Source organism: Ranitomeya variabilis, chromosome 2, assembly GCF_051348905.1.
Source record: "Ranitomeya variabilis isolate aRanVar5 chromosome 2, aRanVar5.hap1, whole genome shotgun sequence".
Classification (NCBI taxonomy): domain Eukaryota; kingdom Metazoa; phylum Chordata; class Amphibia; order Anura; family Dendrobatidae; genus Ranitomeya; species Ranitomeya variabilis.
The window spans coordinates 619,839,646-619,865,085 of NC_135233.1; the positions used below are offsets into that span (position 1 = coordinate 619,839,646).

Here is a 25,440-nt window from a genome sequence, read left to right on the forward strand (position 1 = left end):
ATAAGGAAAACATTAGTATACAAAAAACAACATTTCACATTCGCCACCTCCTGTGTAAAAGTTAACATATAATTGTAAGGGTCACTTCCATCTGTCAGTCTGTCTGTCCTTCACTCACGGTTATTCATTCGCTGATTGTTCTCGCCAGCTGCCTGTCATGGCTGACGCGACCAATCAGCGACTGGCACAGTCCAGAATAAAATGGCCGCTCCCTACTCCCTGCAGTCAAAGCCTGTCGCCCGCATACTCCCCTCTGGCATCGCAAACACAGGGTTCAGGCCGGCGGTAACGCACCACGTTATGCGCGGGGAACGCAATCCGTTGCCGCCGCTAAACCTTGGTGTCACCAACTTTTTACTATTGACCCTGCCTATGCCGCATCAATAGCAAAAACTTTAATGTACCAAATTTTATTACAAAAAATATCCAGCTATACTCGCCCACGTAGGCGTTTGCGACGGCCGCCAATTTTTAACGCTGATCGCAGGACCTAACATGACGTCACGGTCATGTGACCGAGACGTAATCACAGGTCCTGCGATCAGACCAACCCTGGGAACGGAACTTGCCGTGGACTACAATGTCTCCCGCTGAATGGCCAATATACTACGACACTATGAAATATTGTACGTCGCTGGCCAAAATACTATGTTGCTCTGTGCTGTATACTACGTCACTGGAAAAAATATAATGTGTGGCTTGGCAATATACGTGACTCTGTGCTGTATACTACGTCACAGGGCAATATACTAGTTGGCTTGGCAATTTACTACGTGGCTGGGCAATATACTACGTGGCTGGCCAATAAACTACGTGGCTGGCCAATAAACTACGTGGCTGGCCAATAAACTACGTGGACATGCATATTGTACCTGATGCGTTGGAATAGGTACACCAATAATTAAATACTTACGCTCAGCGGCAAAGGACCGGTCTCAGGAAGTGGAGCAGCCTAGTGTACTTATAGGCTGTTGACCTTGCCGCAGCAGCACCCCTTCGAGCCTGTTCCTCCTTCCGCAGGGCCTGATTGAAACGGTCCTTCATGGAACGCCATCTTGTCTTCAATTTTTTGACTGTGAAAAAGCAAACAAAAAAAGGTGAGAGATTGTACATTTTCCAATGAGAACACAACCGTGTGCGATGCAACAAACTTGCAGGAGTTGATCACATCACACACGGTTGTGTTCCTGGCCTGATGGGTCAGAGCGGCGTTTCAGCCATACTTACCAAGGTTTGCTTTGTCCGTAGCTGAAGCGCCGTCAAAGCCATCCCACACCGATTTGGCCACCTCATTCCACATCCGCCTCAACACCACCTGGTCCGTGTGCAGGGGGTCACGGCTGTCCCACAACGGGCCTCGCTCCTGGATACAGGTGACGAGGAGATCAACGTCGATCCCCTCCTCTTGGTCCCGTTGTGAAACCTAGAATAGAAAAACATTATGCAAGCTAAACAAAAATTGCTAACCACCACAACCCCCCCCCCCCTGAAAAAAATACAGAACTAAAAATAAAAAACATTCCGAATTTTGTTGTAAAAAATACTTACTCGCCGTCTTGCCATCATAGCTTGGCCCCGAGGTCGCTGCTCCTGCTGGGTCGGTTCCTCCTCACTTGAAGAAGCCTGTTTTTAAATAAAAAAAAAATAAAAATAATAATAATTTGTGACACATGTACAAATAACACAGAATAGTAAGCAACAGTAGATAATGTACTCACTGCACTCCCCTGCGACGTGTGGCTTGACTCTGTGGCCATGGTTTACCAAGATAATTCTGCAATGAAAAGTTTAAAAAATTATTACATTACCAGAATGCAAAAAACACAGCCACATAGAAGCAAATAGCAAAAATACCCTACATAACATTACGACCACAACGGACAGTGCACTCATAGGACAATGCCAACTGAACAAGCGCTGAAGCAAACCACACCGCCATACATTAAAATAAAAATCAATGGCAGAGACGACAATGCCAGACAGTCCCAGAAAAGATTAAAAAAAAAATTACATAAACAGCCTCCTATGTACAAAAAAGACACATACCTTTTTTTAAAAAATTAATATTTTTTTTTTAAAAAAGAGCCAAGAAAAGGCAATCCAGTATAAACCGCCATACTTTACAATAAAAAACAACAAGACCGGAGCCACGAAAACGCCATATGGTTACATATAACCACAGAAGTACATCAGAATCAGATAAAAAAAAAAAAAAATGGCACAGCCGCATGAAATTTCAGAACAACCCAATAAAAATTAAAATAAAACACCATAAATTGAAAGAAAAAGAAAAAAAAAAAAAAAGCCACACAGAAAAAATAAAAATGGAAAAGAAAAGGCAATACAGTATAAACCGACATACTTTACAATAAAAATCAACAAGACAGGAGCCAAGAAAACGCCATACGGTTACATATAACCACAGGAATAGAAACCAGAATTAAAACCCCAGAAACCATATAACCCCAGAACAAAAAAAAAAAAAAATCATATTAAAAACTACAGTGGAACCACCGCATGAAATTACAGAACCCCAAAATTAATTAAGTAAACCACCATAAATTCTTTTAAAAAAAAAACGACCACCAAAAAAAAAATAATAAGGGAAAATAAAAGTCAATCCAGGATAAACCACCATACTTAACAATAAAAACAACAAGGCCAGAGACAAGAAAACGCCATCATATAACGCCAGAAATACATCACAGCCAGATAAAAAAAACACCAATTTCCATTAAACAACCACAATGCCACAGCCGGATTTAAGTACAGACCAAACATTAAATAAAACCTGCACAAATTGCAATAAAATAATTAAAAAATATAACACATAAAAAAGAAAAATGCGCAGAGAAATTATACTTACATCTCTTGAAAGCAGATCAGAGAGCTTGTCTTTCTGTTGTCGTATCCTGCGGGCAATTGAAAAACAATGCAAAACACTTTTTTTTTTATATATGGGTTGTTTTGTCACTGTCTAGACACCGTCTAGACACTTTTCTTGTTTTTTTATTAAAGGACGCATGCGTCGCACAATGCGCTGCGATGCAAGCACTTACACCCTCTGCGTTTTCAATTGACTTCAATGGGTTTTTTTGGCGCATTGGTCGACACAAGTGCGACGCATGCGTTTTTTGAAAGAATTATGACACCGGAAAACTGCAACATGTAGCGTCGGCCGCGCCCTGCCAAGTGCGCCCAAACGACGCATGCGTCGTAAAACGCATGAAAACGCATAACAACGCATGTCCATGTGCCCCCAATGTTACAGATAGGGGGCGCATGACGCATGCGTCGACGACGCTGCGCCCAAAGGCGCAAATGTGAACGTAGCCTTAACTGTGAACAACAACAGTAATTTTGACCAGGGGTGCCCAAACTTTTACAAGTCATCGTACAGTATATTAGTCATGTGACCGGTGCCGGCATCTCAGAGCGTGACGGATCTGGCGCAGCACTGACCTGTTGTCTTTCAGCCGCTCGTTCCCTTGATAGTAGCCGGCGATCACGTAACTGTTCTCTTTACACCATGTGTCGATCTGTGAAGGAGCATGGCGACAGAGCGATTCAGCGAGAACACCGCACCGAGACGGGGCTGTGAGACAACTCATACTACAACCCCCCATAAAAAGACCATAATCTTCTAATGTTACTACGAAAAAAAAAATTAAAAAAAAAAATATATATATATATATATATATATATATATATATATATATATATATATATATATATATATATATATATATATATATATATATATATTTTTATCTAAAGCTGGGAGCGTCACTGTCTGTCCCCTCTATAGACTGCGCAAACGCCTTCGCAGTCTGGACCCCACAGAGTGACGCAGCCCAGGAGATAGCGATATGCGTAAGCACTGAACACATACCGTGATGTCCGACGGAGAAGCAGGGATATCCCAAGATGGGGTGAGTATGCTATATTCACCTGTCCACATTCCACCGCTGCGCGCCGCTCTGTCTTCCACGTCCTCTGCAGTGACACTCAGGTCAGAGGGCGCGATTACGTGCTTAGTGCGAGCGCCGCCCTCTGCCTGAACAGTCACAGCCAGAGGTCCCGGAAGACGGAGTGGCGCGCAGTGGTGGAACGGGGACAGGTGAATATAGCAAATGCTAGGGGCCTGAGCCAGTGGCGACACCGGCACCTGACCCCCCATAGCGCGCCGGTGTCCCTGCCTGCTCAGGCCCCGGGCACTCTGTGCCCAGTGACGAGAGGTGAGTATGTAATTTATTTATTTTTTTTTTTAAATCGCAACAGCATACAGGGCATATTATACTATGGAGTATCTTATGGGGGCCATCAACCTTCATGGAGCAGCATACAGGGCATATGGCATGACAGAATGGGGGCGCAGGATGGGAGCAGCACATGACAGCACGGGGGCGCAGGATGGGAGCAGCACATGACAGAATGGGGGTGCAGGATGGGAGCAGGAACCCACTGAGAAGCTTCACCGTCCTACAGTCTGATCAGAAGCTTACACCAAGAATCTCCTGTTTCAGTTTTGTAAATTTGCCTGACAACATTCGATCAATGTGTGATATTTTTTTGGGGGGATGTGTGGTGCGGGGCTCTCTCTACAACTATTGTATGTCACATATAGGACTGTATATGCCTCCTGTAGATACAGTGTAACAAAGGACTGTATACGCCTCCTGCTTATATAATGTAATATATAGGACTGTATACACCTCCCGTAGATATAGTGTCACATATAGGACTGTATATGCCTTCTGTAGATACAGTGTAACAAAGGACTATATACGCCTCCTGCTTATATAATGTAATATATAGGAATGTACACGGTGTTCCAAATTATTATGCAAATAATATTTCCTCATATTTTCTCTAAATTACCTATCTGAATTGCAGTCATTGTTATTTTCCAGTCATCTACTATTCTAGTATAATTGCAATGTTTTGGAACAAACTGCCTATGAAAACAGTATCTTTAAAAAAAAAAAAAAAAACACTCAAAATACATGTTCCAAATTATTATGCACAGCAGAGTTTTCAACCTTTTTTTTATTTTGAACAAAAAAATGGTCAATTGTGAAGTTATAAGCATTATCAGCTTATTACAAAATTAAATCAAACAGTTTTCAAGTGAAAACTTTATTCTAGGTGATGTTACATTTGCACATAGGACCCCTTGTTCGAAAGAAGCTTCTGAACTCTCTCGTCCATTGAATTTGTCAGTTTTTGGATGGTTTCTGCTTCAGTTGTTTTGCATGTGGACAGAATACCCTCCCAGAGCTGTTGCTTAGATGTGAACTGCCTCCCGCCATCATAGACACTCCTTTTGATGATGCTCCAGAGGTTCTCAATGGGGTTGAGGTCAGGGGAAGATGGTGGCCACACCATAAGTTTGTCCTCTTTTATGCCCATAGCAGCCAGAGATGCAGATGTGTTTTTTGCAGCATGAGACGGTGCATTATCATGCATGAAAATGATCTTGCTGCGGAAAGCACGGTTCTTCCTCTTGAACCATGGCAGGAAGTGTTGTTTTAGAAACTCCACATAGATTACGGAGTTCATCTTTACCCCTTCAGGGATCATAAAGGGGCCGACAATCTCTCTCCCCATGATTCCAGCCCAAAACATTACTCCACCTCCTCCTTGTTGGCGCCTTAGCCGTGTTTTCATGGGGTGTCCATCAACCAGATATCCTCCACTCCATCCATCGAGCGTTGCATGGCACTCATCGGTGAACAAAACAGTTTGGAAGTCAGTCTTCATGTATCGTTTGGCCCCCTGGAGCCATTTCTGCTTGTGTGCAGTGGATAGAGGTGGTCGACAGGATGGCTTACGCACAGCTGCAAACCTCTGAAGGACCCTGCATCTTGTTGTTCTGGGGACGTTGGAGGCACCAGCAGCTTCAAAAACTTGTCTGCTGCTATGACCAGGCATTTTTGCAGCTGCTCTTTTAACCCTACGCAATTGCCTGTTGGAAAGAGTCCTCAATTTTTCCTTATCAGCACGCACACGTGTGTGCTGGGAATCAGCTACATACTTCTTGATTGCCAAGACACTTCATCGTGATCATCGCACAATGTTGATTGCAGTCATGCCTTGACCTAAATACTCCACAATTTGTTGCTTCTCAGCAGCCGACACATCCTTTTTCTTTCCCATTTTGGCAAAAAATGTAGACTGCTTAATAATGTGGAACAGCCTTCTTAAGTAGTCTTGCCTTTATTTGGACACACCTGCCAAACTAATTTGCACAGGTATCTGCAATTGCTTTCAGTGATATAAAGAGGAGAAAAGGGGGATATGCACCAATCCAGAAAACTTTTATCAAAGCAGGGTGTGACTAATGTATAAAAAATAACCTTTAATATACTTGCGCTAAAATTGGTATAACCAACCACATTAAAATCAAAACATAAAGGACTCACAGAAATAAACTCCCATAACCAGGGAATAAACAAATCACCAAATCCCTGAGACTATCTAGACAGCACCTCAATGTCAGTCTCTTAGGGGTCCACTCCTATAAAGGGAGCACGTGACACATATATATTACACACCGCATGTCTATTATCTCCGTCAATCGTGTAGAGATGCAGTGATCATAATTAGTAAAAATTGGAACGATCTCACCTTCAGACTTTCTTTTCAGTAAGGGTAAGACCTCTCATATCTGCAGCATCTGGAAAAGGGGGGGCCCATAAATCTGGCCGCACACATACCCGTCCACGCTGTCAGGAAAAGTAATTTTAACCCCAAAATACCAGACACATTTCCCTACGCGTTTCGTTCTGTGTAACTCATCAGGGGAAATTAATGTATTATCCCTCCAACTCCGTGGGGGACCCTAAAAAGAGGGGTGTAAAGGTAATCACTCTATGTGCATAATAATTTGGAAGACTATATATATATATATATATATATATATATACACACACACATACATACATACATACATACATACATACATACACTAGCTGTTTCCAGCCAGCTACTGCTCAGCACGCTCATTGCTATCTAATTAACGCTGCTGGGTAATGTGTGGGGACGGAGCCTCGTGTGGTAATGTGGGGGGCGGGGTTATCTGTGGTAATGTGATGGGGGGGCGGGATTATGTGTGGTGATGTGATGGGGGGGCGGGATTATGTGTGGTGATGTGATGGGGGGGCGGGATTATGTGTGGTGATGTGATGGGGGCGGGATTATGTGTGGTGATGTGGTGGGGGGGCGGTAACGTGGTGGGGGGCAAGATTATGTGTGGTGATGTGCTGTGGGGGCAGGATTATGTGTGGTGATGTGGTGCGGATAGTGTGTGGTTGATGTGGGGGGCGGAGCTACTGTGCAGTGGGCGGGATTAGCGAGTAATCACGATGCGTATAATATATATATATATATATATACACACACACACACACTGTGTAACGCACCTAATGGCCTCCCTGATTTGATACCGTGGCTTCCCCCAATGAAGTGTAATAGGTTTTCCTTATTTGGTTTATCCCAAGAAAGTTTAACTATTACTAATCCGGGGGGAGGGGTAATCTTTTCATACAGTAAGATCCCGTGCAAAAAAGAAATTAAGAAAATCTGTGACAAACGTAAAAATAATACAAAAACATTGTGTCCTAAGAGCGGCATGGTTCTGCGCTGTGGATGTATGTGCAGGATCTCTGATTGCTGTCAGTGAATACATTTATTGCTTACATCCAGGAACAATGAAGCCCTCCTCACCTAGGAGAGCAGAGGGTTGTTACAGTGTGTCAGTGACACGGCTCTACCTCACTGACACACTGTTCTGCAGGGATGAGCGGCTCGGAGGTTTGCTTCTTACCAGTGTCAGCGCCACCTCCAGCACCGGGGACAGAGCGATGGTACCATGGAAGAGCGGGATGCAGTCCACAAACAGGACCTGCTGCTGCGGAGCCTCTTTACGCTTCTGCTTCTCAGCAACCAACACGCCATTCACAGAGCAGGCCGGGTGCTTGGCGCCGTGCAGCATCATCTTGCAGTACGCTTGTGTCGTCAGCTTGAAGACGGGCATCTTCACTGTGGGAAAGGAAGAAAAGTAGACAATGGGAGAGATGGAGGCCGGCGGGGATTTCTGTGCAGAGACCCTGATTCCCGCGATGCTTCACTTACTGGGCTGCTGGCTGCAGTTTATCACTACCGGACTAGTTGTCTCCCATAATCACGACTCCTGTATAACCCGCCCCACCACTGACTGACAGCTTTCTGCCTATGCACATTGTATGGAGAGTAAGCTGGCAGTCAGTGTTATCCAAGGGTCATGATTATGGAGGAGGACCTGGCAGCCGGTTACTAGTACTCTAGTGATCATCTCCTGCTGATAAAACTACAGCTGACTGCCCAAAAAGTGCAAGGAATAGAGGAAGCGTCAATTCCGGGACTTCCCGGCAGACGGTGCGGGGCCGGTAAGTGGCCGCTGGGATCAGGGTCTCTAGTGCTGCTCGCAGATTAAGTGACAGACCCCTTTAAGAATTAACCCCTCAGCCCCTGGCAGCTGTCACCGGGGAGGACGTCCTGTTGAATGGTCGGCTCGGGGAGGAGATGACAGGCAGCAGTGGTCCCCTCGCACGGCGTCTCCTCACCTTCAGGCTGCTCCCGGTGCTCTCCGCCGGGTCTGCACAGTCTGTGACCGCGAGAAATCTTCACACAGCCGGAAAGCGAGGAGCCGGCGGCCGTGCGCGCAACACTGACGTAAAGTGATTCCGATCACGTGGAAGTGAGGCGGTCTGCGGCCGCCATTGTTACTCCGGGCAGGGTGATGACTGTGATGTGTGTGCAGCGCCACCACCGGGCACGTCACACCGCGCTCACCCGCTGATAGGCGGTGCGAGACTGAGGGGCGGGGCTATGTGTGCAGTCCTCCAGGGCGTCCCAGCGGGCATTGCGGCAGTGGGCGGCGCCTGCTCTGTGTCCTAACTCCCCATCTCGCTGGTTCCGGTGTCCTCTCTGTTCTTGGCAGGCGGCGGCGGTGAGGTGAGTGCGGATGTGCCCGGTCTATCTGTGCCGTCAGCTACTTATATAACCCCATTATTGAGGGGCTGGGGAACTCCCAGCACTCACGGGTGGGCTGTCGTGCTGGGAGCTGTAGTGCTCCTGGTGCATTAAAAGGCTTGTCCTTGGGGGACATTTTTTTGTGTGTGTGTGTTTTTTTGGATAAAAATATTCAGCACCCAAACAAACAATATTTGCAATTGTGTTCTTGAAAAATGTCACTTTGTGACCATAAATCAGCGAGGGGGTGGGGGGGAAGACGGGGTGCGGATGGCAGCGAGGGGGTGGGGATGCGGATGGCAGCGAGGGGGTGAGGAAGGGGCTGCGAATGGGAGGATGAGGATTCGGATGGCAACGAGTGGGTGCGGATGGGAGGATGGGGGGTGCGGATGGGAGGATGAGGGGGAGGATGGGGGTGCGGATGGCATCGAGGGGGGGTGCTTATAGGAGGATGGGGGTGTGGATGGCAGCATGGCGGTGTCGATGGGAGGACGGGGGTGCGGACGGAAGCATGGATGGGAGTTCAGGGGTGCGGGCGTGGACGGGAGTACCACCGTCAGGAGTTATTCAGTGTCGGCTCGCTGAGAGGTCCTTGGGTGACTGCTGCACACTACTGATGCCGCGCTGGTGACTGTCGCTGCCGACTGTCGCTGCCACTTCCTCTACTTCTCCCTGTGGCTAGATCTCATGGTTGAGGGTTGAGTAATAAGCGTCAAGAGAAATAAAATCATCACTGTGTAGCGCCTTAAAGAGGCAGTGACTGCTCCCCTCTGATCTAGTGATGAGCTATGTCTATGGGGGTCTTGTAATAATTAAGGACCCTCTGATCCTGTCTGGGCTTCGCTCTGTATTCTGACCTGTGAAAGGCACCACGACCTTGCAGATTAGGTGACCTGCCGTCTGGAGTCAGCCGCTCCTGCAGGTCGTCCTTATGATGTGGCATTGTGTACAGAGGCATGGCCCCGGCTCCTGTCACCGCTCTGCATTGTCACTGTGTGGGCTGTACAGCATGACGGTTGGGGGTCCTGGAATATGACAATAGTCCTGTGATATCAAAAGACTAACTGGCACATCCAAACAAATGGGTGTGTACAGATACTTGCTAAGAATATTGATCACTCTATGTAACTAACAAAGCCGCACTCGTAGTGCTATAGCATGCAGACATGAAAATTGATTTCCATTACTGCTGTAGAAAGTTAGATTGAGAATACTTAGTGCATAAATTGGCTAATCCGTGAGTACCCAGCAGCCGCGATAAGGTGATTCTTGTTGCTGGGAATGTGTCTATGTGAATCCTCTCTTAGGCTAAAACCTACACTTATGAGAACGTAGGATCCGGCGCTAAGTATTCTCAATATTCCTAACTTTCTAGAGTAGTAATGCAATTCATAATTCATATATGTCATGCTTGCAGGCTCTAGTGCTACAGTGTGCAGCTTTATTTGTTGGTTAATAGTGAGATGGACACTGATTCACTTGCTAGATAAGGCACTTGGCAGCTCTTGAGGATCACAAAGTCTCCGGGTGGTGGTCAGCCATCTGCACATCTGATAGGACAGGGTCACCGATAATCCTGCAGTTTGGGAGATGCCAGATGATAGGAGTTGTAATACATCTGTGTGTGATCATGTCTCAGTCCAGCGCGTGTAATAACTGGTGATCTCTCTCTCGCTCCTCCAGAATGCTGTCTTCACGAGTGCTCAGCCTGGTTGGGAGGAGAGCCCTGTCTACCTCCGCTTGCCTGCAGGGTCATGGTACGTGTTGTCCGTCACAGTTCAGGGTTATTCATGGCTTGTCTGGTAATGTCATGGGTAGCGCTGATGTCCCTGAAGGCCGGTGGGTCGCCTCTGATCACCACATACGTGGGGGATTGACAGCTGGTAACCCTGCGATGCCTCAAGACAAAAGTGACCCTTAACTAAGATCTGTCGCCAAAAATATGTAATCTCTGTACCTGGAGTGAAAGTTGCTGTTCCCCGAGATCCAGGGTTGTTTTCTCTTGTTCTTGCTCCTCTCCCATTCTTGTGATATGGTTCCCACCTCCCTGCATACAAAGCTGGTATTTATTTAAAGGGAACCTGTCACCTGAATTTGGCGGGACCAGTTTTGGGTCATATGGGCGGGGTGTTCGGGTGTTTGATTCACCCTTTCCTTACCCGCTGGCTGCATGCTGGCCGCAATATTGGATTGAAGTTCATTCTCTGTCCTCCGGAGTACACCCCAGCGCAAGGCAATATTGCCTTGTGCAGGCATGTACTCCGGAGGACAGAGAATGAACTTCAATCCAATATTGCGGCCAGCATGCAGCCAGTGGGTAAGGAAAGGGTGAATCAAACACCCGAAAACCCCGCCCATATGACCCAAAACTGGTCCCGCCAAATTCAGGTGACAGGTTCCCTTTAAAGCTAAATGGGCGTGGTCGTTAGGACTTCTAGGTGTCTTTTTAGCACCACGCCCAGTTGGTGAACAGACAAGATTTGCATACAGAGACCAGTGAAGAGGAGCAGAAACAAAAGGAAAGCAATGTCGGATTCAGGAGAACAGCGACATTTACACCAGGTAAAGTAAATTATTTACAGAAAGTGACAGGTTTTGCCTGTAATAGACATAAATAAGGGGTCAGGAAAGACCCCAATTGTCCTCTGAGAATAACAAGGTGAATGTATCCTGCTATTATGCAGCAGCTGCGTCAGGTTCAGCTCTGCGCTACTCTCCCAACTATGAATCCAGGTATAGTGTTCATAAAGCGAGGCTTTAATCCAGCACTGTACGGTGACACCGGAGTGTGAGATAAAACATCAGCCGGTGCGGTGATCGTTGCTGCAGTATATGCTAAATCTGAGGGCAGCCGATATTCAGTCAGTAAGTCGCTGCGTTGTTTATGTACTACAACTAATGTCGCTGTGTTTCTTGTCTGTCTGTGCAGCCAGCGTTACTCTTCCTGAATACTCCCTCCCCAAATATCACGACCACCGCGCCGTTCCTCTGCCTGAAGTCTCTTTCCTGGAAAACCTCACACCGGAACTGAAGGCTCTAAAAGACAAAGAGAAGGGAGCGTGGGTGTCTCTAAGCGCTCAGGAGAAGGTGCAGTGTGAGTAGCTGCAGCCATGATGTCTGTCTGGGGAGTTTCTGATTAGAAGAAGGGTGCGTCTAAACAGTAAAGTCTGCCATATTTGGTGCCCCACAGTCGGGAGGGTCCGTATTCTTGGTGGCTAGGCTGAAGTGGGGACTCCCATGTAAAGTCATGTTCATGTCACCTACTGTCACACATGAAAAGATGGGTGCCACTTGGAGGCGGCCGGCACTTTGTGGGGGGATCGCTTGGAGGCAGCCTGAGTTTCATTGAGCACACATTCATGCAATTTCTGGGCTGCTTATTGAAGGATTGTAATAGTTGATATCTTCCGCCAGTGTACCGCATCAAGTTCAACCAGACTTACGCTGATATGAACAAGGGATCAAACGAGTGGAAGACAGTTCTGGGTGGTACGCTCATCTTTGTCGGCCTCACTGCCCTCATTATCTTGTGGCAGAGGGAATATGGTAAGTGAGACAGAAGCGGGTGATGCCCGTCCTTGCATGTGGCCGCACAGGTCACTGCCGTGTAACTTCCAGTGTCACCCACCCCTACGAGACCCCCAATCTGTGATATTTGGATTGGAGCGACCTTCTGCAGCACAACTCTTCCCATGCAGCATTAGTGAGATATTATTGGAATGATTATGTAAGGCTCTGGGGGGCAGCACATTATTTTCCCTCGGGGCCGATCCCGGGGTATGGTCTCTACTGATGTGCCCAGATGGCAATTCTTGTGCAGGCCGAGGGTGTGAATGTGAACGCTCTGACCACTGCACCTACTTTCTCTGTAGGGTTAAACATGTAGGATTACAGTCCCCATTGGCAGCCGGCTCCCTCTACGCTTGGTTTTCCGGGGATCTAGGGCCTAGCTGTACTCTCCCGGCCCTTACATAGCAATGAAATACGGAGCAGGGGCGTCCCTGTGGGCTGTTTACAGTGCCGGCATCTGGCCTCCATCATTCCCTGCGGTCGGCCTCCATTCTTTGTATAGGATTTCCCTGTAATATTACACAATGATGTATCATCCGCCAGTCTTAATCCTTTGGGGGGTCCGGGTTCCCCCTTGTAGTGCAGTAAAGCATTGTCTGGCCCCCGAGATCCTGCTGTCACCTTATGTCAGTCCAGGCTGGGGAATATCTCGCCATTAACCACTCAGAGGTGCAGAAGCTTGCTCTCTGGAGGCCAGAGAATAAAGTGACAGCCGCCATAAGTGTCCCGACTTCACCCCAGCAGACTGTGTGACCGAGCTCTAATATGGTCACACATCTCTGAAGGAGCTCTGCAAAGAGTCTTGCTCTTCCGTTTTCAGTCTTCGGCTCCTGCGCGGACCAGTGTGTGTCCATGGTAACAGACCATTATTGCTGTACATACGTCCCCTGATCTGGTGGGATGGAGACGTGACTGCATATGAGCTATACAGCTGATACGACAGCCGCAGATCCAGGGCACTCTGATAATGGTCTGCCTGCAGTGAGTGAGGCTCCATGCCCTTGTGACCAACCTCAAGCTGTGAGTAGTATTGGCTCTTGGAATGTTTTTCTCTAATGTACCATTCATTGACAAGAAGCAGAGATCCTGTAGGTTGAAAAAGTTGTAGGATTTTTTTCTCTCGAGGGTCATGTGTGTATACAATGTGATGGACTCGTGCTGTGGGAAGCAGCAAGTGATTAACCTCTTCCCCTCTGTTCTAGTCTTCGGGGAGATCCCACACACTCTGTCTGATGAATGGATCGCCATGCAGACCAAGAGGGCGCTGGACATGAGGATGAACCCTGTAGAAGGCTTCTCCGCCAAATGGGACTACGACAAGAACGAGTGGAAGAAATGAGGCGACCGTCCTCCTGGAACCTCGTGATCTGCTGTGGTCCATTCACAACGATACCTCATCGCTTAATTGCTGCAACATTTCCTGTTACAAATAAAATGCTGGTTTACTTGACGCTGTAGTTTCTTCCATCGTGATGATGAGATGAATGTGGGTCGTGTTTAGTGATATTTTTACCAGTGGTGGTCGGGCCGGACCCCCTGCACAATGCAGCAGCCGCCTCTGATCAGTAACCACCTGTAAATCTGAGTATAATGGTGGTCACTACTCGGAAGCCCCCCACGTGATCTCATGGTGTCATCACATACTAGCAGCTGAGACTTTGGGTGTGTGCTCTGCAGCATCTCCATAGAGCCACTGTGTGACGTGTCCGCGTAGTACCTCGTGATTTACTATGTGCCGGGGAGTGTAGCGGAGCACTAGTCTGCAGCTCGCTCATCTCTGCAGCATTTCTCTGCAGTGCTGTCCCCCTACTACTGCACCTGACACATGGAAATGCAATGTGTGACAATGATGGGTCACAGAGCATGCCTGCAACACTCTCCCATAGGTATCGATAGGTGATATCACAGCTCACTGATGAGCATGCCCACAACACTCCTTTAGGAATCAATAGCTGATGTCACAGCCAGGGTCAGTCTGGCCCACTGGGAAACCGAAGAATCCTCTGGTGGGCCCACCCACTGACCAGCACAATGCCTGCCTCCTTCACATTAGTGCCTGCTCTGCCCGGTATTCTGATCGCGTGCACCGAGTGCGTTATTCCACACGCGGTGCTGCCGTCTGCACTGCTCAGCAAGGCTATGTGCAAACGTCAGGATTTCTTGCAGAAATTTTGTGACAAAAACCGGACATTTCTGCCAAAAATCCGCATGCGGTTTTTTTGCACCTTTTTTTTGCGTTTTTTCCCAATGCATTAAATAGCGGGAAAAACTAGAAAAATCCGCAAAATTAATTTAACATGCTGCTTTTTTTTTTTTTTTTTTTTTTTTTACCTCGATGCGTTTTTTTCGCGGAAAAAAACACATCATATGCACAAAATTGCGGAATGCATTCTAAATGATAGGATGCATATGTATGCGTTTTTATCGCAAAAAAACGTGAAAATTCCTGAACGTGTGCACATACCCTAAGGGTATGTGTCCACGTTCAGGATTTGGTCAGGATTTTATGCAGGTAAAATCCTGACCAAATCTACACCTGAGGTCATTGGCAGGTCACCTGCGTTGTTTCTGCATTGTAAGGACATGCTGCGTTCTGAAAAGACGCGCCGCATGTCCGTTTCCGCGAATCTGCCACATGCGTCTTTTAATGCATATGCATAGTGGAGACGGGATTTCATGAAATCCCCTCCACTATGCTGTAACATCTAGACTCTGCGTATTTGACGCTGGGGCTCTACGCAGCGTCAAACACGCAGCGTTTCCTGAACGTGGAAACATACCCTAAGGCTGGTTTCACACTTGTGTATGGCTGCGTACATCCTTCAGCTCCGCCTACTTCCGCATGCATCCTGCGTACCTATCTTTAACATTGGGTACGCAGGGACATGTGTTGTATGTGGATGCTTCGGCATGCGGCGTTCTGACGTGCCTGCTGAGTGCATGGGAACGCATCCACATACAACGCATGTCCCTGCAGGTACGCAGGATGCATGCGGAAGTAGGCGGAGCTGAAGGAAGGATGTATGCAGACCAGCCTTAGGGTATGTTTCCACGTTCAGGAAACGCTGCTTGTTTGACGCTGCGCAGCGCTGCAGCGTCAAACAAGCAGCGTCCAGATGTTCCTGCATAGTGGAGGGGATTTGATGAAATCCTGTCTCCACTATGCGTGGAAACCCGCACGCGGCGGCCCTGCGACTACGGACATGCTGCGCGTCTTTTCAGATCGCAGCATGTCCGTACACCTTGCGGGGACGCAGCGTCCCCGCAAGGCATATCACAGGGCGCTATGGGAGAGAGCGATCATCCCGGATGTGAAGAGTTAACACATCCGGCATGATCGCGTCCCATTAAGGGGGCGGGGCTTAGCGCCGAGCGGCGATACCGCCGCCCATCCGTACCGTGGAGACGTACCCTTACAAGTGACGTGCGGTGAGCTCTTTCTCGTCACCTGTTGAGGCTTCTACTGATCTCATTGCGCTCACCGCTCTCTCAGCTGCGCAGTGCTCCATGAGATCAGTAGAAACCGCAGATGATGAGAGAGCTCACTGCACGTTAATGAGCAGTGCCAATGCCGCACCAGGTGTGGAATACCGCGCTTACCGCACAGCCTTCTCCAATCACTGTGAGACTGAGACTGCGCAAACAGCATCGGCGTCTACCATAGAGGTGAGTTTTGGAGGGAATGATATCACCAGAAGCGGCGGGGCCTTCAGTCCAGTGAAGACCGGACAACAGGAAGCAGCGCTGTGCTGAGAGGAGGGAAATGACAGGCTGCACCATGGAGGAGTGTGAGGAGAGGACCGAGGGGCTGCACCATGGAGCCATGTGAGGAGAGGACTGAGGGGCTGCACCATGGAGCCATGTGAGGAGAGGACTGAGGGGCCGCACCATGGAGCCGTGTGCGGAGAGGACTGAGGGGCTGCACCATGGAGCCGTGTGAGGAGAGGACTGGGGCTGCACCATGGAGCCGTGTGAGGAGAGGACTGAGGGGCTGCATCATGGAGCCGTGTGAGGAGAGGACTGAGGGGCTGCACCATGGAGCCCTGTGAGGAGAGGACTGAGGGGCTGCACCATGGAGCCGTGTGACGAGGTAAGGCCGGTTTCACATTTGCGGTTGTGTCCGCAGCGTTTCTTCCGCAAATATCCGCATGCGTTGTGTATTCCTATCTTTAACATTAGGGACGCATGCGTCTGCGATCGTTCGCGTTTTGCCGCGTTTGACGACGCATGCGTCGTTTCGTCTGCGGCTTGTAGCGGAAATGCTACATGTAGTAATTTTTAGAGGCGTCAATTTGCCGCCTGGAAACGTATGCGGTCGATTGCGCAAGGAATGCGCCAAAAAAAGGCATTACTGTCTATATGAACGCATGCATTCACAAGCACATGCGTTTGCTTGCGTTCATGAACGCGTGCGTTGCACCAGAGGAAAACATGTCTAGACACTGATAAGCCACCCCCCACATACAAGGTGATAAAGGGAGGGAGTGGACATTTGCAGGTTACTACTTAGCAGACAGCCAAGCAGAGCAGACAGACCACAGCACCTTGGAGCAAACAAGCCTCTGAACAATGTGAGTATATTCTATCCAACGCCTTTATTTTCTATTTTCTGTCTCTACATGTCCTAATTTCTGCCATTTCTTTCTTTCTGCATACATAAGAATGTCTTCTTCTGATGAGGAGCAACGTCCTGGGCCTTCTGAAGTAGAACATGTCAGTGAGGTGAGTACTTGCCTCCTCAGATTAGCAAGTATTCAATGTCACATCTACACATATGACAATTTTTGTTTTTCATATTTTTAGAACTCTTCTACTGTGGCAGAGACTGGGCAGGAGCAGCGGAGTCACGGTCGGGTGGCAAGGCGGCAGCGTGTACGTATACAAGGGTGACTGTTTACTGTACCCTCACTGTAGTATTCTTGAATCTTCCTTTCTTTACATTCCTATTTCTTTACATTTTTCTTCTGGAATCCTTTTGTATCTTGACTTTCCTATTCATGCCATTTCTCAGCCTCTGTTTTCTTTCTTTTCCTTATGTTAATTGACCCAACATTAATGTCTTTATTTAATTTTTAGGTTCCAGAACGGGATGAAGACTTCATAGAAAATGACCTCCTCATCTCCCTGGTCCAGGAGCGAGGCCCGTTGTGGGACACCTGGGATCCACTGCACTCAAACAACGTGACGGTCCGGCGCCTATGGAATGAGGTGGCCAAAGAGATGTGGGATGGCTGGGCCAATGCCCCGAATCGGGTCCGAACTGCATTTGGTAAGTATTGCAATGCAGTGTGAAGCAGCAGAGACCTTGGCCCTGCTCACACAATTGTGTGTGATGAAAGAAACTCTCAGGAGTTTCTCTCATCACACACAGTTGTGTCAGCACGGCCAAAAGTCCATTTTCTGACTATAATGTTTTCTTTTTAACAGTGGCCAAAGTCAAAACACGTTGGCGTTCGATGAAGGACCGCTTCAACAAGGACCTGCGTCAAGAGAGCCGTGTTCCCAGTGGTTCAGGAGCAAGGATCAAAAAATACAAATACCATTGCGGTCTGGCATTTTTAAGATCGGTCCTTGCCCAGAGAACGTAAGTATTTTTCCCTTGCATTAGCTTGTATTCTATTGCCATAATCTGTATATTTCTATTCCACAGGATTTTGCGTCTGGTTAATTTTTGGTATTAATTTTCTTTTTACTTTTTTCACAGCACATGGAGCAAACAGCAAAACAAGGCAGAGATGCTTACCTGCCTAGGCCTCCAAACAAATGCACTGTCAGGATGCAGTGGACCCATGTGGTTAAGATAGAAAAAACACAGGTGCAGCATAACCTGTGTTTTTTCTATCTTAACCACAGGAGGCCTAGGCAGGTAAGCATCTCTGCCTTGTTTTGCTATTCTTTCTAATTTTTGGAGGATCTCCGAATCCTCTTTTTGTGCTCTTGCTATTTAGAATTAGGACTCATGAGCGTGCGGACCCTTGAAGCGGGTCATGAGCTTCCGTATTTTGGCCAAAATATCAACTAATACCTCACGTAAAGATTTTTTTTGTGTGTTTTTTGCACTTTTTACCGGGGTGCAGTTGGGCCCATTTTTGTCTTGTAAACTGTGGTGTCTGTTCACATGGGGTGCATTTGGTTAGCGCTGTGCAGGCCCGCCTGATCTAATAGAAGGGTGTCACTACTAGGCTTGCCTGGATGCTGTGCATCTCCATTGTGTGAACAGCGCCACATACAAGTCTTTTATGTGCAGCAATGTGCCAAGCAGCCACCCCCTCCATTAGTTTGGCAGGTAGTGAGTGGCTGCCTCATCAATTATGCTGCACCTGTGTTTTTTCTATCTTAACCACATGGGTCCACTGCATCCTGATAGTGCATTTGTTTGGAGGCCTAGGCAGGTAAGCATCTCTGCCTTGTTTTGCTGTTTTTTCTCATTTTTGAAGGATCTCCGAATCCTCTTTTTGTGCTCTTTCTATTTAGAAACAGCACATGGAGCACTACTGTTGGCCCAGGTTCTGGAGCGGTCCTTCATCAGACAGCCACGGACTCGTCCCAGCCATCTAGCAGCGCTGCAGCAAGTGGGTCTCCCACACTAACTGAAGACCAGGAAGCTGGTCCATCAGGTGTTCCCCTTTCCCAGTCCTTTGCCACTGCCCCCTTTTTTTTGGGCTCCTCCCGGCAGCGGCAGAGGGCATCGGACAGGTCCCTCATGCCCGAGTTTTGCACTTGAGCTCGGTTTTTCACGAAGGACTCAAGGCTTTGGGTGTCCGAATGGATATTTCACTTAGCCACATGAATACACGTATCCAGGAGGTCACCAAAAGCCTTGACCAAGTAAAAGCCGACCTCCAGAGGCCAGCACATCATTTTTTTAACCAAATTGAGCTGGGCATGTCGGAACACCTTACTCCTGATCTCCAGCTGAGTGTCATGCAGGCCTGCAATGCTGCTTACGTGCAGGCTATGCAGCAGAGTCGGTATTTTCAGCAGACAGTGGCGGCATATCCACCTGTGCCTTCACTGTCACGATTAACCTCAATGCCGACCTCTGCTGCATACCACTGCACGGCCACCTCTATTCCGAGCACTGCCGGACACCAGTACAGCACCACCACCATGCCGGGTGCTGTTGGACAGCCCACTGCCACCACCATGACAACCGCTGCTCCTGCTTGGACCTCCTCCACTGCCACGACGATGCAGCAGGACCCTGGCATGGCCTTCCGTACCGCCACCACCACAATGCAGCAGGACCCAGGCATGGCCTTCCGCTCTACGAGCGCTATGGACTCTGGCATGGCTGCACGTTCTACGAGCACTATGGACTCTGGCATGGCTGCACGCTCTACGAGCACTATGGACTCTGGCATGGCTGCATGCTCTACGAGCACTATGGGCTCTGGCATGGCTGCACGCTCTACGAGCACTATGGACTCTGGCATGGCTGCACGCTCTACGAGCACTATGGACTCTGGCATGGCTGCACGCTCTACGAGCACTATGGACTCTGGCATGGCTGCATGCTCTACGAGCACTATGGGCTCTGGCATGGCTGCACGCTCTACGAGCACTATGGACTCTGGCATGGCTGCACGCTCTACGAGCTTTATGGACTCTGGCATGGCTGCACGCTCTACGAGCACTATGGACTCTGGCATGGCTGCTCGCTCTACGAGCACTATGGACTCTGGCATGGCTGCACACTCTACGAGCACTATGGACTCTGGCATGGCTGCACGCTCTACGAGCACTATGGACTCTGGCATGGCTGCTCGCTCTACGAGCACTATGGACTCTGGCATGGCTGCACACTCTACGAGCACTATGGACTCTGGCATGGCTGCACGTTCTACGAGCACTATGGACTCTGGCATGGCTGCACCGCTCTGCGAGCACTATGGACTCTGACACAGTGCAGCCGGACCCTGACAGGTCACCCACCACGACCATGCCACGACATATGAGCCCACCGAGGCTTCCCAGAACCCGGCAATCACAAAAAACAAACAAACAGCGGACTCTTAGTATTCCTCCCCCTTCACCTCCCAGTGTGTCTGCAATGTCAGGTTTGTCTCACCCTTCCAGTGCGTGTCAAGCCCTATCCCCGAACTACCAGACACCACTAGTTTCATTGCCCCTTCTCCTGCCACCTCTGCGTCGTCCACGGTTAGCCAGGCCTCAGTGCTTCACACCCCCCGTTTGCATCACTCTACCCCAAGCCGGCGCAGTTAAAGAAATATTTTGGTTGTTAAAAAAGAAATACAAGTTTTTTGCCCCAATTATGTTTGGTTTATTGTGTCTTTCGCCGCCGGCAACACACACTGTGCGCCAAATAAGAAACTTCGCCACATCGGCCACATCGTATTTCCAGTAATTAGCAAATAAAAGACTGCAGCTTTGTGTGTCTTTAGTATAGAGATATGAGGTTGGCCAAAAAATTAATTCATGTATTATCTCCATAATCTCTTCCTTCTGCTTAGTCTGTGACTAGTGTTGCAGTCTGAAGAGAAAATGGCGGAAATACAATGCAGAACTATACTCAACAGGTCAGGTGTCCAAAAACTCATTAGTTAGGACACCTGACCTGGTGAGTAGAGAACTGCCTTGTATAACCTCCATTTTCTCTTCTGTGCACGTAATCTATTCCACACAAAGTGAAGGGACGATGGTGGTCATACACGGCATATCTATGCTCACCTGCACAGGTGTCAGAAATAGTGAATTCATGAGGTTGTTATATGTGCATCATTAATTCATTATTTCTGACACCTGACTTGATGACTATAGATCTCTTTAGTGTGACAGTGATTGTCTCTTCAGTCTGTGTCCAATGGATACTGCAGAACAGAATCAGGACGCAATGACGTCAACAAGCTTACCACTAAAGCAACATGGCTGCCGTCACACTAGCAGTATGTGGTCAGTGTTTTATATCAGTATTTGTAAGCCAAAACAAGGAGTGGAACAATTAGGCCGGAGTCACACTGGCGAGTTTTACGGACGTAAGAGCGCAGAAAATACGTCCGTAAAACTCGCAAAATAAACGGCACAATTATTCTCAATGGGGCTGCTCCTATCAGCCGTATATTACGGTTCAGTATTAGGCTACGTTCACATTCGCGGCGGGCGCCGCAGCGGCGGGCGCAGCAGCGGCGCCGCATGCGTCATGCGCCCCTATATTTAACATGGGGGCGCATGGACATGCGTCGCACTTGCGTTTTGCGCCGCATGCGTCGCTGCGGCGCCCGCATCCGCCGCAGAGGACGTAGCAAGTTGCATTTTTGCTGCGTCCAACTTTCGGCCAAAAAGGACGCATGCGGGGCAAAACGCAGCGTTTTAGCGTGCGTTTTGCCGCGTTTTTGATTGCGTTGTGCGCTGCGGCGCCGACGCTGCGGCGCACAACGCAAATGTGAACGTAGCCTTATACGGCTTTCTACGGCCGTACAAAATCGCAGCATGCTGCGTTTGTCAGCGTATTGCGCAAAAAAATCGCCAATGAAAGTCTATGGGGCGAGAAAAATACGGATTCCACACGGACCTGCAGTGTGACTTGCGAGAAATACGCAGCGGTGTTAGTGAAAAGTCGGTAATTCAATTGCCGGCTTTTCATTTCTCCTGCCTAAACCCGACAGGATATGAGACATGGTTTACATACAGTAAACCATCTCATATCCCCTTTTTTTTGCATATTCCACACTACTAATGTTAGTAGTGTGTATGTGCAAAATTTCAGCGCTGTAGCTGCTAAAATAAAGGGTTAAATGGCGGAAAAAATTGGCGTGGGCTCCCGCGCAATTTTCTCCGCCAGAGTGGTAAAGCCAGTGACTGATGGCAGATATTAATAGCCAGGAGAGGGTCCATGGTTATTGGCCCCCCCGTGGCTAAAAACATCTGCCCCCAGCCACCCCAGAAAAGGCACATCTGGAAGATGCGCCTGTTCTGGCACTTGGCCACTCTCTTCCCATTCCCGTGTAGCGGTGGGATATGGGGTAATGAAGGGTTAATGCCACCTTGCTATTGTAAGGTGACATTAAGCCAGATTAATAATGGAGAGGCGTCAATTATGACACCTATCCATTATTAATCCAAATGTTTGAAAGGGTTAAAAAACACACACACATGATTTAAAAGTATTTTAATGAAATAAACACAGCGGTTGTTTTAATATTTTATTGCTCTCTCAATCCATTTGCAGACCCTCCCTTGGCAAAACAATAAACCCACAATATACATACCTTCTCCTGACCCGTCACGTCCCACGAGGTAATCCATCTGAAGGGGTTAAAATAATTTACAAGCAGGAGCCCTGCAAATGCAGCTGTGCTCGTGCTTGTAATTCCCCGGCGAATGAAGGAAATTCATTGACCTACATTTCCTTCAGTCGCGGTGATGCGCCCCTGCTGGATGTTCTCATGAACTGCAGCCTGGGAACTTTTTCCCACGCTCCAGGTCATATGAGGACATCCACCAGGGGGCGCATCACCGCGACTGAAGGAAATGTAGGTCAATGACCTACATTTCCTTCATTCGCCGGGGAATTACAAGCACGAGCACAGCTGCATTTGCAGGGCTCCTGCTTGTAAATTATTTTAACCCCTTCAGATGGATTACCTCGTGGGACGTGACGGGTCAGCAGAAGGTATGTATATTGTGGGTTTATTGTTTTGCCAAGCGAGGGTCTGCAAATGGATTGAGAGAGCAATAAAATATTAAAACAACCGCTGTGTTTATTTCTTTAAAATACTTTTAAATCGTGTGTGTGTGTGTGTTTTAACCCTTTCAAACAATTGGATTAATAATGGATAAGTGTCATAATTGACGCCTCTCCATTATTAATCTGGCTTAATGTCACCTTACAATAGCAAGGTGGCATTAACCCTTCATTACCCCATATCCCACCGCTACACGGGAATGGGAAGAGAGTGGCCAAGTGCCAGAACAGGCGCATCTTCCAGATGTGCCTTTTCTGGGGTGGCTGGGGGCAGATGTTTTTAGCCACGGGGGGGCCAATAACTATGGACCCTCTCCTGGCTATTAATATCTGCCGTCAGTCACTGGCTTTACCACTCTTGCGGAGAAAATTGCGCGGTAGCCCACGCCAATTTTTTCCGCCATTTAACCCTTTATTTTAGCAGCTACAGCACCCAAATTTTGCATACACACACTACTAACATTAGTAGTGTGGAATATGCAAAACAAAATGGGGATATGAGATGGTTTACTGTATGTAAACCATGTCTCATATCCTGTCGGGTTTGGGAAGGAGAAATGAAAAGCCAGCAATTTAATTACCGGCTTTTCACAGATATCGCGCTGTAGTAAATATAAATAGACTATATACATACATACACACATACACACATACACACATACACACATACACACATACACACACACACACACACACACACACACACACACACACACACACACGGGCAAAAAAGTATTTAGTGAGTCAGCAATAGTGCAAGTTCCACCACTTAAAAAGATGAGAGGCGACTGTAATTTACATCACAGGTAGACCTCAACTATGGGAGACAAACTGAGAAAAAAAATTGCAGAAAATCACATTGTCTGTTTTTTTTATTATTTTATTTGCATATTCTGGTGGAAAATAAGTATTTGGTCAGAAACAAACAATCAAGATTTCTGGCTCTCACAGACCTGTAACTTCCTCTTTCCTCCACTCATTACCTGTAGTAATGGCACCTGTTTAAACTTGTTATCAGTATAAAAAGACACCTGTGCACACCCTCAAACAGTCTGACTCCAAACTCCACTATGGTGAAGACCAAAGAGCTGTCAAAGGACACCAGAAACAAAATTGTAGCCCTGCACCAGGCTGGGAAGACTGAATCTGCAATAGCCAACCAGCTTGGAGTGAAGAAATCAACAGTGGGAGCAATAATTAGAAAATGGAAGACATTCAAGACCACTGATAATCTCCCTCGATCTGGGGCTCCACGCAAAATCCCACCCCGTGGGGTCAGAATGATCACAAGAACGGTGAGCAAAAATCCCAGAACCACGCGGGGGGAGCTAGTGAATGAACTGCAGAGAGCTGGGACCAATGTAACAAGGCCTACCATAAGTAACACACTAAGCCACCATGGACTCAGATCCTGCAGTGCCAGACGTGTCCCACTGCTTAAGCCAGTACATGTCCGGGCCCGTCTGAAGTTTGCTAGAGAGCATTTGGATGATCCAGAGGAGTTTTGGGAGAATGTCCTATGGTCTGATGAAACCAAACTGGAACTGTTTGGTAGAAACACATCTTGTCGTGTTTGGAGGAAAAAGAATACTGAGTTGCATCCATCAAACACCATACCTACTGTAAAGCATGGTGGTGGAAACATCATGCTTTGGGGCTGTTTCTCTGCAAAGGGGCCAGGACGACTGATCCGGGTACATGAAAGAATGAATGGGGCCATGTATCGTGAGATTTTGAGTGCAAACCTCCTTCCATCAGCAAGGGCATTGAAGATGAAACGTGGCTGGGTCTTTCAACATGACAATGATCCAAAGCACACCGCCAGGGCAACGAAGGAGTGGCTTCGTAAGAAGCATTTCAAGGTCCTGGAGTGGCCTAGCCAGTCTCCAGATCTCAACCCTATAGAAAACCTTTGGAGGGAGTTGAAAGTCCGTGTTGCCAAGCGAAAAGGCAAAAACATCACTGCTCTAGAGGAGATCTGCATGGAGGAATGGGCCAACATACCAACAACAGTGTGTGGCAACCTTGTGAAGACTTACAGAAAACGTTTGACCTCTGTCATTGCCAACAAAGGATATATTACAAAGTATTGAGATGAAATTTTGTTTCTGACCAAATACTTATTTTCCACCAGAATATGCAAATAAAAT

The 25,440-nt window shown here is 47.8% G+C and overlaps 3 protein-coding genes across 5 annotated transcripts in view; 1 reads left to right on the forward strand and 2 right to left on the reverse strand.

Annotated features, from left to right (window-relative positions):
* Positions 1–8,745, reverse strand: part of EMC8 (ER membrane protein complex subunit 8) — a 28,085-nt gene extending 19,340 nt beyond the window's left edge. For 2 of the 3 annotated variants that reach the window (XM_077288859.1, XM_077288860.1), the window contains exons 1-3: positions 8,607–8,745; positions 7,829–8,043; positions 3,463–3,539 (exon numbers count right to left, since the gene is read on the reverse strand). In XM_077288859.1, the coding sequence (XP_077144974.1) occupies positions 3,463–3,539; positions 7,829–8,038 (287 nt within the window). In that variant the 5' untranslated portion in view covers positions 8,039–8,043; positions 8,607–8,745. Of the gene's footprint in view, positions 1–3,462; positions 3,540–7,828; positions 8,044–8,525 lie in introns of all 3 variants that reach the window. The other variant, XM_077288861.1, reaches the window with a different exon arrangement.
* LOC143807380 (uncharacterized) overlaps positions 1–25,440 on the reverse strand; it is a 76,211-nt gene that overhangs the window by 4,984 nt on the left and 45,787 nt on the right. Inside the window, exons 2-3 of the mRNA XM_077288855.1 lie at positions 1,228–1,423; positions 914–1,073 (exon numbers count right to left, since the gene is read on the reverse strand). The gene's annotated coding sequence lies outside the window, so the exon portion shown is untranslated. The remainder of the gene's footprint in view (positions 1–913; positions 1,074–1,227; positions 1,424–25,440) is intronic.
* Positions 8,868–14,035, forward strand: COX4I1 (cytochrome c oxidase subunit 4I1). Its single transcript, XM_077288862.1, has 5 exons — positions 8,868–8,997; positions 10,699–10,772; positions 11,945–12,109; positions 12,430–12,561; positions 13,788–14,035. The coding sequence occupies exons 2-5, from the start codon at positions 10,700–10,702 to the stop codon at positions 13,922–13,924; spliced, it is 507 nt and encodes a 168-aa protein (XP_077144977.1). The 5' UTR covers positions 8,868–8,997; position 10,699; the 3' UTR covers positions 13,925–14,035.

What these genes read in the sequence shown, in the direction of transcription:
- COX4I1 (XM_077288862.1), top strand. Translation starts at nt 10,700, where the DNA reads ATGCTGTCTTCACGAGTGCTCAGCCTGGTTGGGAGGAGAGCCCTGTCT. An exon ending in CGCTTGCCTGCAGGGTCATG is followed by an intron (nt 10,773 to 11,944) that starts GTACGTGTTGTC and finishes CTGTCTGTGCAG; the next exon opens with CCAGCGTTACTCTTCCTGAA. An exon ending in CGCTCAGGAGAAGGTGCAGT is followed by an intron (nt 12,110 to 12,429) that starts GTGAGTAGCTGC and finishes ATCTTCCGCCAG; the next exon opens with TGTACCGCATCAAGTTCAAC.